The sequence below is a fragment of the Sander lucioperca genome, chromosome 16 (assembly GCF_008315115.2).
Source record: "Sander lucioperca isolate FBNREF2018 chromosome 16, SLUC_FBN_1.2, whole genome shotgun sequence".
NCBI lineage: Eukaryota > Metazoa > Chordata > Actinopteri > Perciformes > Percidae > Sander > Sander lucioperca.
Window position 1 is genome coordinate 3,980,179 of NC_050188.1, and position 14,387 is coordinate 3,994,565.

The following is a 14,387-nucleotide window of genomic DNA, read 5'->3' on the forward strand; positions in this document are numbered from 1 at the left end:
ATGGAAATCCTGGAGCTTTCTTAGTGGGTATACTGTATACCTGCTTATCACGTAGACTACACCACTGGTTGGTAGAGTTTTAAAAAAAGAAAAAAAATGATGACAGAGAAAGTTTGTTAAATATTTAAAAAATTTAAAAAATTATATTATTATTTTCTGACCTATTTTATGACCTGATTTCTGTTTTCCTCTACATGTTCGAAAATACATTTTAAAGAAAGAAAGAACCTCACATGGCAGACAGAGAAATCGTTTTGTGCCAGTGTTTTATTTTATTATTTATTTTACCTTCGAAAAATGTGTAAAGTGAAGCCCATCCAAACCTCCTTAAAGATGCAGTAGGTAAGCCTTATAAAACTAACATTCTGTCATATTTGCTGAAACTGACCCTATGTTCCAGTTGAACTACATGAAGCAGGTAATTTAAAAAAATAATCCGGCTCCTCTGGCACCACCTACACCCTGTTCAGATGCACCAATCAGGGCTGGGGGGGGGGGGTGTCTAACTGCGTGTCAATCACTGCTCCGGCACACGCATTCATTCTCCCTTGTGGGGGGAGGGGCTTAGGAGACTGTTTTGGGCTTTAGCGGAAAGGGGGAAGGGACTGAGAAGTTGTTGATGTTCAAATTTTTTGGCTAAGTCCTGGACCTTAACAATCCTCCCTACAGCACCTTTAATGGAGCTGCTAACTCACCTGAAATGATTACTGAATTTCAGTGTCTTTTCAAAAGGTTTTTCGAACATAATAATACAGCTATGTATGTATGTATAAACACTGAACCTTACAGTTTTATATCATGTGGGGCAGTTTAATACAATATGTTTTATAAACGTAATCTGAAAAGTAGTAACTACAGTTGTCAGGTAAATCTGGTGCAGTAAAAGGTACAATATTTCCATCTATGTAGTGGAGTAGAAGTGTAAAGTAGCGTAACATGAAAATACTCCACTAAAGTACCTTACTGTTGCATTGAGTAAATGTACTTAGTTACATTACACCACTTCTAAATACCAAAAACACTTACACATACTTATACTTATGTACCATATCACCCTATAAAAGTAAACAACGTGAAGGTCCCTTCCTAAAAGAACGATGTATATGAGTATATGAGTATCTGCAATATGACTTATTTTTTCCCCCGGTCTGCCCAACGCTTAGCTTCTTCACAAAAAGAGTTAGTCTTATGTTTAACCTCCCAAACAGAAGATGGCAATAGTGATCTGACAATGGGGGCTTTAAATGGAGTGGTGCTGGTATTCCTGCAACCAGTGGCTAAGTTTTCACGTGCACTGTATTTCAGATGGAGGCTTTTATTCGGAAGCATATTTTATTCAATCGAGGCTCTTTGAAAACTCTAATAACCAGCTTAAAGACTGATTTGATGCCATGTCTCCACGTGTTCCACTTCCTTGGTGCTCCAAATATTAAAGGTGCTCTAAGCGGTGTTGGGTTACGTTACTTCTTGTTGACGTTCAAAGTATTTTCAAACAAAACGGAGGCTAGCTTTCCCCTCCCTCCTCCTCCTCAGCCCGTCCCCTCCCCCTCCGTGCTTCCTGAAACAGTCATGAACCCGCCAACCCCCACCCCCAAATCCTTCTTGTCGGTTATTGGCTGGAACGCTGGAACACTGTTATATTTCATGGTGCAGGTTGGCGCAGTTTGTTTTTGTTGCCGTTTTTTTTTACAGTGTGTTCAGGGGACAGGCAGCTCGTGGATAGTGAGGAGATGTTTGCTGTGTGTGAAAAAAAAATGTTGTAGCCTAAAAAACATGTGACATCGCTTAGAGCACCTTTAAGTAAATAAAATAGAATTAATCAAGGGTTCCTATCAGTGCTGATGTAGACTGGATCGAAGACGCTACATTTCCAGGATCATTGCCTAACATCCCACGCGGCCAGGATGTTCCGCAGGATGTCACTCGCCTTCACTCTCTGTGTGTTGCCGTTCTTAAACTCTGTTTGATTCAGGAAACGACAACAAACTTGGAGCTAGCAAGCTGCACGCTGAAAATGGCAAGTTTTGAAGAAGATTTGGATCGTACAACAAGGCAGGTCTGCTTGTTTTTTTTTCGGGGAATGATTGTAAAGATGTACAAAGAATATGTTTAATACGGCATTTACTGTCTAACTGGGACGTTTTGGGACCGGGATTGCTACTTTAAAAGGTGTTTGGTGTTTTAAGCCCCCAACGTCGCCTTCCAGGCACTAGGATTAGGCAATGGTTAGGGTTAGGGGTAAGGTGCCTTGAAGTCGACGTTGGGGGCTTAAAACAACATGGAGCTAATTTAAATCGCTCACATTACTGTATTGTGTGAACAGTTCATTTAATATTGTATATGGCGTTTTCTTTGGCGGGGTGCAAATGTTCCACCAAAACAAGTTCCTTCCCGAGACTGTTTTGCAGAGCAACCGTCGCTGTGTCCGGAGCTTAGCGCCGCCCAAGACGAATGTGATTGGTTTAAAGAAATGCCAATTAACCAGAGCGTTTTTTTTTTTATATCCTCCTATCCTGGAGTGTATGTGTGGTGTCTCGCAATGCGAGACTAGTGCTGATGTAAACATGGCCACTGATCACTCTGTCAGATTACTGCATATGTCTGGAAACCCCGAAAACTCGAATCAGAACAAGTATCTCCCATTATACGTGAAACGTCATCGAATTCATCTAACTGCTCTGTGAGCAGACTAATCCAGGAGGTTATGAAAGCACTCAGCTAGAGAGTGATGAACGAGCCCTTAGTGAGTTCTCTGTCTGTCAGAGGAAAGGGGATGATGAGGGGGCTGCAGAGCTACAAAATGATACGGCTGTGCGTTTACTGTTTTTCGTAGGATCATGCAGTATACAGTAGTGACAGGTCACGGCTATCTTAAGTATACTTCTCGTTGTTAAAGAACTTCAAAATACTTACAAATTAAGAAACATGTGATAATAATACATGATAATAATACTGTAAAAGTTAGCTTCGAGCACACAGTGCATATGTGCACACACACACACACACACACACACACACACACACACACATTCAGAGCAAATGCACAGCCATACTTTATAAACACATGGCGGCTCAAACGATACGTGCTACTGGTGTCATTGATCAAACGCATCATGGGATCCCCTTACAGTATACGTCATGTTTTTTTTTTTTTTTTTTTTATAATCTTACACTTAACAAATCCACAAATCAAGATCAATCCTAACTCATTCTCTTTCTCTCTCTCTCTCTCTCACTGTAAACGGTCATCTTTAACAACATGTCAAAGTAAAAGCACAATAATAACACTAAAAATGAACAAATAAAGAAAACATGGAGGACAACAATATGTACAAATGAAAAAAAAAAAAAAATATATATATATATATATATATATATATATAACACTCCCACCCATGCACCTCCACCCCCGACCAGCCATTCAGACCAGACCAGGAAGCTACGCTACATAATACTGCCTTTCAATGCCAGAGAGTGTGCACCATACATGAAGACAGACTTTCATCTGATGATATACATAGACGTACAGTATATATATCTATATACATGATGTACATGTGTGTTGGAGGACAAACTGAGCAATCCCCACCCTGCAGAAATCCACACTTTGTCACAAGCAGCTCCCCGGAATATCTGTCCATCCAGAGAGAGAGAGAGAGAGAGAGAGAGAGAGAGAGATATGCGGGGACATTAGCGGACGCCACTGTCGACTGATCATTAAAATGTATGCATGTCCTTTCAGTTTTCCCAAATATATATAAAAAAAAAAAAAATGAAAGTGAAATGATAAGTGATGGCTTTTCTTATCCTCCATCCTCCTTCCCTCCTCCACCCTTGCACACAACAACGAAAAGAAAAGAAGAAGAGATGATATGAGAAACGGGAACCATCATGCATTGATTTGAGTTTCAATAGCAACAGAGAGGGTGAGGAGGGACGGGTCGCAGCAGGGGGTGGGGGTGGGGGGGTGGGGTGTTGTAATTGGGTTCAGAACTGGGAGGCCGAGCTGGGGTCGCACTGGAGTAGCCGGACGATGGACGGGTCGCTTTTGGCACCTTTGATAAACTCCTCCAGGGACAATTTGCCTGCAAAGGTAGACGGAGAAAGAGAAAAAAAGGGGGCCGTTAGTTTTGAAGGAATATGACCCTTATTAATTGCAGTAGTCTTCTAACTTCCCATAGCTCTTACCAATTACATGTTGGATCACATAAGATGAACAACACAGACTGATAGACATATCTAGGCCTCCATGTTGACCAACACATGAATCTTATATCTTAATATTCCTGCTTAATCAGCTGGTAGAGCTTGTGTGTGTGTCCAGGGGGCACATTTTTTCAAATATTCTGTATTTTAACTGAAGGTACACACATCATTTTTTATTTTTTATTATGGGGCAAAGTCCGGGGAATGAGCTGCCAGGACGTTCTCTGTTATTTTACGGATTTATTTCTTAGATTGCAGGTCAGTGACACACTCTCGTTCAGCGAGCTAACCGAGTAGCACAAAGAGGCCAGCTGTTGAGCATTTTACAGGGAAGTTAGACCCCGTAGCGAAGGACTGGGACAGGCTGATAGGCGTAAGAAAAAGGGTGTGGAGCGGGAGCAGTGGTGGCAGGGAGCAGGCCGGCTGGACGTTATCCACAGAGGAAGAGTGAAACGCAGCCGCTGGATCCCAGGAACTGGGAGAGCAGTGGTGTGTGAGCACTGGGCTTTGTACGGAGCAGGTTGATGAGGCGAGTGGAAGCAGGCGTGCCTCGTCTGCTGCCTGGAGAAGCCAGCCACGCCCCCCCCCCCCCCCCCGCCACACACATGCCCTGCAGAGAGGAGACAGAACAAAACACACAAAAAACCCCAGAACCAAAAGAATCATAACACCAGCAACGACAGAGAGGAACAGCGAAAAACAGCGTGTAGCGCCAACATATTTTCACATCTTTAGTGTTGCAGGCCCATCCCTCTGGAACACCCTCCCTGCAGATATTCGAAATGCTACATCCCTGGGCATGTTTAATACAACCACCCTTAGTATAGCCACTGTAATTCTGTAAAGTGTCCCTGGGTTTCATGAAAGGCGCTATATAAATAAAAGAGAATTAAGGGTTATCTTACTGTTTTTGGTGCGTTTCATTTTATCATTAGCCCTAGTCGCACTGGATTAGTATCATCTGGGGACCTCTTAGCCTGGTTGACACCAGATCCTTCTCAGTTGTAACTGAGAGTGGGTCTGGGCAAGCTTCATTCACAGCTCATTTCCAAAGGGGCGTCACCAACGGACGCTGCTCAAATGCCTCTGGGCGCAACTGGATAGTCCTTCAACCAATCAGACCAACGATCCGGGTGACGTGGCAGCGACAGCGGCATCAACGGGTTGCTGCGCTTCGGTGGCCGTCACGTTGAATGTAAACAAAAAGTTGCTCGCCGTCGCTGCGCTATCGTCATCGTGTAAAGCCCGCCTCGACGGTTGTGATTGGTGCCTCGATTTGGAAACATTGGAAATGGGCTTGAATGGGCTCTTGGCCAGACGGACTTGCAGAGCAAATCTCAAATTTGCCGGAAGTTCGTCAGGGTTTTCCCAGGCTAGGGACCTCTAGTAATTTGTAAAAATTGCGGAGGGTCATCTGTGATCTTAATCCCATGCGAACCTGCATGTCGCATTAGCATAATTGCTAATGCAGCCAATAGACCTTTTTCACCGTGGAAAAAATGACATGACATGTCATGTTGACATTGAGTGAGAGGTTTCAAAAATCGTGTGACATGAAAAGATTTTGTGTGCAAGCAGTTGGAAAAAACTGTAAAAACTAAAGATACATTGGATGTCCTCTCTTGCCATGCACCTTCATCATCTCTAAATACAAATGAATGTGGTGTTGCCATTGCCTCCACCTCCATTACTTTCTAAAAAAACAGTAAGTGCGCAGTTTTACTAGTAAATGTAGTGTTTTTCACGTTTTCACAACTGTGTATGTAACCTCAGATAGCTTACCTGGACATATTGGTATCTTTGCTCTTTTACCTGTTCACCGTTTCTCTCAAACAGAACAATGTATAACTGTTTCATTATTATTTGGTGTTTCTTTATTTTCAAAAAAGGCATTATGAGCTTTCCCTATATACTGTATATACAGTATGTGTTCACTCACAAGTCTAAAACAAGAAACCATAGACCTTTTTCACGGCAGACATGTTGACATGTCATAGTAGGAAAAGCACAGGTGTATTCCAAACCATTAATGATGGCTGCATTCCACTTAGGAGAGGCCCTGGTATTGTGCATGCTGACTCCCTGAAATAGTTTACTGGGACACTTGATGGAACTGAGCCATCGTTAAGGTTATCAATTTCAGCTGTGCTTTTCCTACTGTGACAAGTCAAAATGTCTGCTGTGAAAAAGGTCAATACGACCCCCCAAATCACAGAGATACGGATCCACACAGGATTAATATTGTGTATTGTGAACTCTGTGTTTGGCCAAATATAATAGGTAATTCGCAGTGGAATTTTTACTTGTCAAATTTGGGACACGGCAGATTTGCACAGGCTTAACGTCACAGACGCTCCTCAGGTAATACTAGTCCCTTGTGAATAGGGCTTTTGTCTGCAAAATGTGTGTGTGCTTGTTAAATGTCTCAATTATATAGAAAATGAGTTCCATTTTCAGATTCCCACTGTCCTTACTGGGAACTACACGTTATTTAATTTAGTAAGATAAAAAGAGAAATTGATTTTTTTCTGTTTGCATAGACAAACACAGACTGAGTGTGCTGTTCCCATGGGAAACATTGAAATTAGCCACTTACTTGGAGAAGAGAGATGCGAAAAAGCCCTTTATTAGCATAACCTTTTCATTTTCTTTCTTCTACTATTCAGTGTACAAGCTATTAGAGTTTTTTCACAAAATATGTTATGTGAAAGTATATAGAAGAATATAATGTTGTAACTGGGGACTTTTTTATTGTGTGTGTGTGTGTGTATATATATATATATATATATATATATATATATATATATATATATGAGGGTTGTGTGCTATATTGTATTATGAGTCAGTCCTAAAAATCTCTTGTTTTCAGTAAAATGAGCACATTTCAAATAGGGCTGCACGATATGAGGAACATATCTAATTGCGATTATTTATGACTGATATCGCGATATCATTCACGATATTGGAGGGAATGATTATCATTATTCTCATTTTCATTGAAAAATATTACAATTAAAGAAATTAAATGATTGCAGTGTAATTTTTGCGAGTATCTGTACCAAACAAAGATTTGCCTTTAACAAATATTGCCCCCCGCGGTTTGGATATTGCACTAGTCTATAGTGCGATTGCGATAAAGTTGCGATTAACTGTGCAGCCCTAATTTCAAAGATTATCTTTCAATGAACTCTCCCATTCATCCCCTCATTGTTTCCCTCCCCTCTCCCTCTCCCCCTCCATGTTGCCATTTCCTCCTCTCACCATCATTATTGAGGTCCATTTGTCTGAAGATCTTATCCGTCCTCTTCTCCGGCGTGGATTCATCCTCGGGCATCTTCATCACAGATGACACCATCTTGTAGATGGCCTGATAGATGGAGCCAGAGAAAGAAGGAGAGGGACAGGGTTTAGAGGGGGAGATTAAGTGAATTCAAGCCAGCAGGGAACCATTAAGGCGACTCAGCAGGAGAGAAACACAACTGAACATGAAATATAAAGTCACTGTAGCTTTCAAGATGCGCATACACATGCTTTTTAATTTTTATTTTTTTTTAAAATGAACAACATTTGTATTTATTTTTAAGACAACATGCACACGCTGAGGAAGGGCTATCAATTTTAGGATCCAGCACCCAGCCTTCAAAGCTTTAAGGGTCTACGTGAGTTGAGCACGTCCTAGTCTCCCATTGCCAGACCTTCCTTCACAGCGCTGCAGAGGAGGGTCTGGCTAGTCCACACAGCATTCCGGGATGTGAGAGAAACGTGCTCTGGTTTATTGGCATTTCTTTAAACCAATCACAATCGTCTTGGGCAGCGCTAAGCGCTGAGCGGAGCCCCGGTGCCGCTGCAAAATAGCCTTGGGAAGGAATTTGTTTTGGTGGAACGTGTCTACGTTCTAAGGTTGTTTTAGTCTTGCAACAGAAAACTCAGATTGGACAGATAGTCTAGCTAGCTGTCTGGATTTACCCTGCAGAGATCTGAGGAGCAGTTAACCAGATAACCACCTACACAAAGAAAGCGGAAGGTAACGAACATCCGGCCGAAAAGAGGGACATCCGACAGTTAACACCGGAGTAATCCCAGAAGTGGATATAACCCATCCACACAAAAATCAAGAGAAGATGATACAGTAACTACAATGTTCAAGACCATAAAACAAAAATAATAAGACCATAGACATTAAACTATAGACCAATTCAACATACTGTACAGTATGTATAAATGACAACACCATAAACCCATCATACACGTCTCTCCGCAGCACAGTGCTTCCCAGGAGCCCTCCACAAACACACGCTCTAGAGCCCGACCGATATATCGGCGGGCCGATATATCGGCGGGCCGATATCATCGGCCGATATTAGGCATTTTCCAAACTATCGGTATCGGCATTTACAATGGCCGATAAATGAATATTTAAAAAAAAATCGAAACCCCCTTCAACCACGTTATGAGTGTTGGTGTTGCATAGTTTGTCCACCAGAGGGCGCTCTACAGCGTCGCTGTTGGCAACACTCTTTGATTTTTGTTGTTATTGTGTTTTTGTTCAAAGTACTTCAAGTTTCATATCTTAAGTTTGTATTTTTATACATTTTATTGATCAGAACTTTAATTTTTGATGTTCCTCTGTTCTGTTTAGAGTTTATTTTTAAACTGCATTATGATATATTTAGTGAGGACTCATAAATAGCTACAAATAACTAATGTTAGGGAAATCTGTTTTGTTTTGTTACGCGTTTCTGGATTTTTTTTTTTTAAATATATATCGGCCGATATATCGGAATATCGTATTTTTAAATCACCAAATATTTGTATCGATATCGGCCTTAAAAATCCTTCATCGGTCGGGCTCTATTTCTAACGTCCACATGATTCACTGGCAGTTGTTACTCCTGATGCTAAGAGCACCTTCCCTGGCCAGCTTATCCACAAATACCCACGCAGGGTCTGTATGGCTGTATAAACTACGCCATTCTAACACAGTGACACAGATGCATGCCACATGCCAGCAGGGTAAGGAGACGGCTTACAAGCAGAGCTTACTGCATTGATCTGATACTCCTTTATCTGTTGACCCATACGTGCGCCTCCCGTCCCCTTGGTAGCATTAAATTAACCTCTGCAAGTGAGCGCGGAGAAGCTCCGAGTATCAGCCGGCCTCAGACGCCAATCTACTATCAGCTTACGTGCCTATCAAATCTTCTCCATTGGGAGCACAGTGTGTAAAACTGACTCTAGATCAGTGTTACAGCAGCATCTTCAGAAGGGAAGGTAGCTTGAACAAAATAAGCCCTCTGGGGTTTTTGGTAAGCCATACCAGCCGTAAAAGGAAATCTCTTGGACTGTAAAAGGAGAGTTCATGTCTCTTCCTCCGACAAAAGTTCAATAGCATATCTCGTAAAAATAAAGAAACGTTATACTAAAAGACAATGAGGTCACATTAGAGGTCTGATCGGGCCGAATTTTTCCGTCCGAACCTGGCCCGCGTCCGACAGAGCCGTAACCGAACCCGGCCCGAGCCCGACAGGCATTAAGATATTTGTGTCCGAGCCCGACCCGAGCCCGACACAGTTAAACTCTCGCTTTTTTTCCTCATACTAATGACACATGTACGTTTGTTTGTGTGGAAAGCCCGCTTTTATTAAGCAACTGTAGGAAGGCATTCGGAAATGTCAACAGATGAGCGCATCAGCGCACACGGGGGAACAAGCTCACGTTAATAAGCTGTTTAATTTAAAATGTTCAATGTGTTAACCTTTCCTGCTTGCTTCGATTCCGACCGTGATCAGAAAACCAGGGGAGACTCGTTACCTCCAGGGCCGACGTTATATAGCTAACGTCGGGGTTAAAATCCCGTTTCTGGTGAGCAGATGAATGAACTTGGTTTTCAGTCTGGGGTTTATCTCGGACACCGCACACACTGTGTACAAAACTTCAACTTATTCCACCAACTCTGCTCCGGTCGCATCTACACGTCTGCTTCCTCTTTCTCTATCTCTCTTCTGCCCACTTTACACACACACTGAGCTCTCTTAAAAGGAGCTGCAGCACCATTTTACAACAAATGCCTTATCACGCTGATGTGACCGAGCCTGACCCGAACCAGACCATAATTTCTAAATATCTGTCCGAACCTGGCCCGGCCCGTCGGGTACCGTCTGGACCCGTCGGGCTTGGGTCGGGTATCCATGCCTTAGGTCACATTTTCACTCACATTTTTTTTTTTTTTTGTGATTTGATTTTGATGAACAGTTCTCAGTTATGTGACACAAAGAAATGGACCTGTTTCAAAATGCGTCAGTCGGATCAAATAAAAAATAATGGTTATAAAGCATTCTATTTATGATATTGATAAACAGGAGTTCCTAAAAATGTTTTACAAATGTCATATCAATCTCCTCAGGTATTTAAGAATTGGCATGTTTCCCAAAATGTTGCATTATCTATTTAAACACTGTGGAAACTCCATTTGCTGAGAGCCCGTTAGGTGCAGTTGAAAGCTATGTAAAAAGCAAGCAAGTGGGCCTTGAAATGTTTGTATTTTTGGTCATAGATTTATTTTAAGGATCTAACATGGACATTGTTCCAGTGGTTTTTGCAGATTAATTTAACTATATCTATTAAAGGTCCTATGACATGCTGCTTTTTGGATGCTTTTATATACTGTAGGCCTTAGTGGTCCCCTAATACTGTATCTGAAGTCTCTTTTATATAGGTCTTAGTGGTCCCCTAATACTGTATCTGAAGTCTCTTTTATATAGACCTTAGTGGTCCCCTAATACTGTATCTGAAGTCTCTTTTATATAGACCTTAGAGGTCCCCTAATACTGTATCTGAAGTCTCTTTCCTGAAATTCAGCCTTGGTGCAGAATTACAGCCACTAGAGCCAGTCCCACAATGAGCTTTCCTTAGGATGTGCCATTTCTGTGTCTGTAGCTATAAATGCTATTGAGGAAGGAGAGAGGGGGGGCAAGGTGGAGGGTGGGGGTGTGGCCTTGACCAACTGCCATGGGCAAAGCAGAGAAAGGGGAGGTAACCTTTCCCCTTATGATGTCATAAAGGGAAGATTCCAGATCGGCCCATCTGAGCTTTCATTTTCTCCAAGGCAGAGCAGGATACCCAGGGCTCAGTTTACACCTATCACCATTTCTAGCCACTGAGGGACCATAGGCAGGCTGGGGGAACTCATATTAATATTAAAAAACCTCAAAGTGAAATTTTCATGCCATGGGATCTTTAAACAACGTTGGAGTGTTACTTCAACCACCTCTGTTTTTGAGGAAATATTCTCTTTCTAAATTGCCAATTTTGACAGAATGATTTGATACATTATTTGAATTGTGGCATACATCTCCTTCTCTCTGTGCCATATTCAATCAATTTCAAAAACCTTTTAAAAAATCTACAAATTAGGGAAAAAAGTGTTTACATTTTGTTGGATATCTCTTGTGATTAGGCTGTGTGTGGGGTGGGGATATGGTCTGTTATTGGATAATGTGGTGTAAACCAAATCTGACTTCCTCTATCAGGACAATCTCTCTCTCTCTCATTGTATAATGACACAATGGGCCCCTCCTCTCTCGTCCAACGGTACGTAACCTCAATGGGTTTGAGGATAATCCCAGTATTCTGCACACTCAGGGATAAACGCTGCTAAAATTTGAGTCGCTAATCTCTGAGAACCCAGAAGCGCACGCACACACACACGCACGCACACACACACACACACACACACACACACACACACACACACACACACACACACACAGCGAGAGTCTCTGTCCAGTATCTCGACATATGAGTCTACATACAGCGCTAACGTAGTATCCTACTTAACTGCTTTCAAGCAAACTGTGGCCTGTGCCAATATTGCAGTCAGCACATTATTAATAAGTATGCATTTTTGTGTCTGAGCCTCTTTGCACATGTATTAACTCACATCGTTAAAGTGAGCATTTAGCATAGATGCTCTCTGTCTATTCCTGTCGATGCAAACGTCTACAGTATAGCATAGGATTGTTTCTGTTTACTAAAAGGTGACTAAAAGCTAAATTTAGTGACTAAGAGATTATATAGTGACTATTACACTTTCCGATTGACAAATGCCTTGCTCGCGTTTCTCTGTTCCTCTTTCAAAATGAATGCGCTGTCGATATCTTCTATAAACAGACTCAATGGCGGAATCTACACATCTCAATTCTCCAGCGGCAGCCACCTTTGTTGTAAACGAATTCAACCCAAGCGCTGTTTGGTGACGTGGTTGATTACGTCATCCATCATCGTATAAAGCCCGCCCTGACAATTTGATTGGTCTGAACAGCTCTGGTTCGAGCATAGTTGCTCCACAACAGATCAAGTCCAGACCGAACTTCCCGACCTCAAATGTTGTGGGCGGGGCTAAGTTCGGCTGGCATCCAGGCTAGCTCAGCATAGGAAAATTCCCTCTGACCCTGTTTAGTTTTGAAATGCGTCTTGGGTGATCGGATCACAAGTGGACAGCGCTAAATACAAGTGTAAACGACCACCAAGACGCATTCACTGAAACCGCTTGCCGAGGTGGTCTGGAACGCATTTGACCACGTCTTCTGTACTGTACATTAATGCGTCCTGATGTGTCCCTGACACTGACGTTACAGGAAAATACTTCGTCAATGCAGGACGTGGTGGCTGTTTTGGTGCCGACGCTCTATAAATGGTCCATTTTACAGCAAATCGGACAAAGAGTTGCGTGACCGCCCATCATTTTGCACTATAGAAGGAGATTTCTCCAGATGTACCTACACAACTGCTAACACGAATGGCGAGAGTGTGGACGTGATCATTGTGCGGTAGTGACGTAAGCGGTGACGGAAATTGAACACAAGTGGTCAACTGGAGATGCATTACAAACACAGCTGTGAACAGCGATGTGTCTCAGCTGTACCACTTGGCGTTTTTGCGTTTTAAAACCAACAGGGCCTCTGTGACTCTGGAGGACTCCCCTAAGGTCTGAGTAAATAAGGTAAGCTAATGTAAGATAAGATTTTCAAGACTTTATTGATCCCACACTGGGGAAATTCCCTTGTTACAGCAGCTCACAAAATTCAAACACAACAGAATAAGGAAAATACACATTAGATAGAAATAGAATAAAACAAATATACAAAATAAATATGAGAAATATGAAAAATAAGAATACGAGTAATAATAGTAATATGTACACTATAAACACCTCTATTACAGTGCTAAGCATAAGTGAATACACCCATGCTAAAGTTGACTAAATAGAGGAATAAAAAAATCATCTTTTGAAAAATTTATCTTAATGCCTTAATTAAAAAAATTAGGAAAAATCCAACCTTTAAGGACACCAATTTTCTTTGTGAATGAATAATGTATCGTAAATAAATAAATGTTCTTCCTTAAAACACAGGGGCCATAAGTAAGTACACCCCTATGTTAAATTCCCATAGAGGCAGGCAATTGTTTATTTTTAAAGGCCAGTTATTTCATAGATCCAGGATACTATGCATCCTGATAAAGTTCCCTTGGCCTTTGGAATTAAAATAGCCCCACATCATCACATCCCCTTCACCATACCTAGAGATTGGCATGGTTTTATTTCAGTTAGACTAATAGCTGGTTTGATTTGCATTGAGAGATGATTTTATGGAAAGTACCCCATGCCAATCTCTTATGCCCCCTGCATTTTAAGGAAGAACATTTATTTATTCATGATACATTATTCATTTACAAAGACAAAAGGTTGGATTTTTTTTTTAATTAAGGCATTAAAATCAATTTCCAAAAGATGATTTTTTATTCCTCTATTTAGTCAACTTTATCATGGGTGCATTCACTTATGCTTAGCACTGTATATACAGACAGGTACAAAGAGCTTGGCTTGGGCTTGGACGCTAAATACGTATTAAAAGGCACCACTAGGCCTGTAACAATTATTACATAAATTACATGTTATATTTTTTACATAATCACGGTTTCTTTGTTTAACAATGAATTGCTACATTAGCTAAGGCCTTGAGGCGTATGACTGGTAATTGTTGGTTTTGTTTAGATATGCCATATTGTAATTATATAAGTGATTATTGGTCGGAGTGTTGAGCTAAAGCTAAGCTAGCTGGTGGCACATGAAACTATACACCTTCAAAGCAACAAAAGTGACAGGGCGGGGATTCAATTAT

The 14,387-nt window shown here is 41.5% G+C and overlaps 1 protein-coding gene across 1 annotated transcript in view; it reads right to left on the reverse strand.

Annotated features, from left to right (window-relative positions):
- Positions 1-3,380: 3,380 nt before the first annotated feature.
- The window catches only part of LOC116041236 (hippocalcin-like protein 1), a 56,586-nt gene continuing 45,579 nt past the window's right edge, over positions 3,381-14,387 (reverse strand). Inside the window, exons 4-5 of the mRNA XM_031287126.2 lie at positions 7,468-7,573; positions 3,381-4,085 (exon numbers count right to left, since the gene is read on the reverse strand). Of these exons, the coding sequence (XP_031142986.1) occupies positions 3,988-4,085; positions 7,468-7,573 (204 nt within the window). The 3' untranslated portion in view covers positions 3,381-3,987. The remainder of the gene's footprint in view (positions 4,086-7,467; positions 7,574-14,387) is intronic.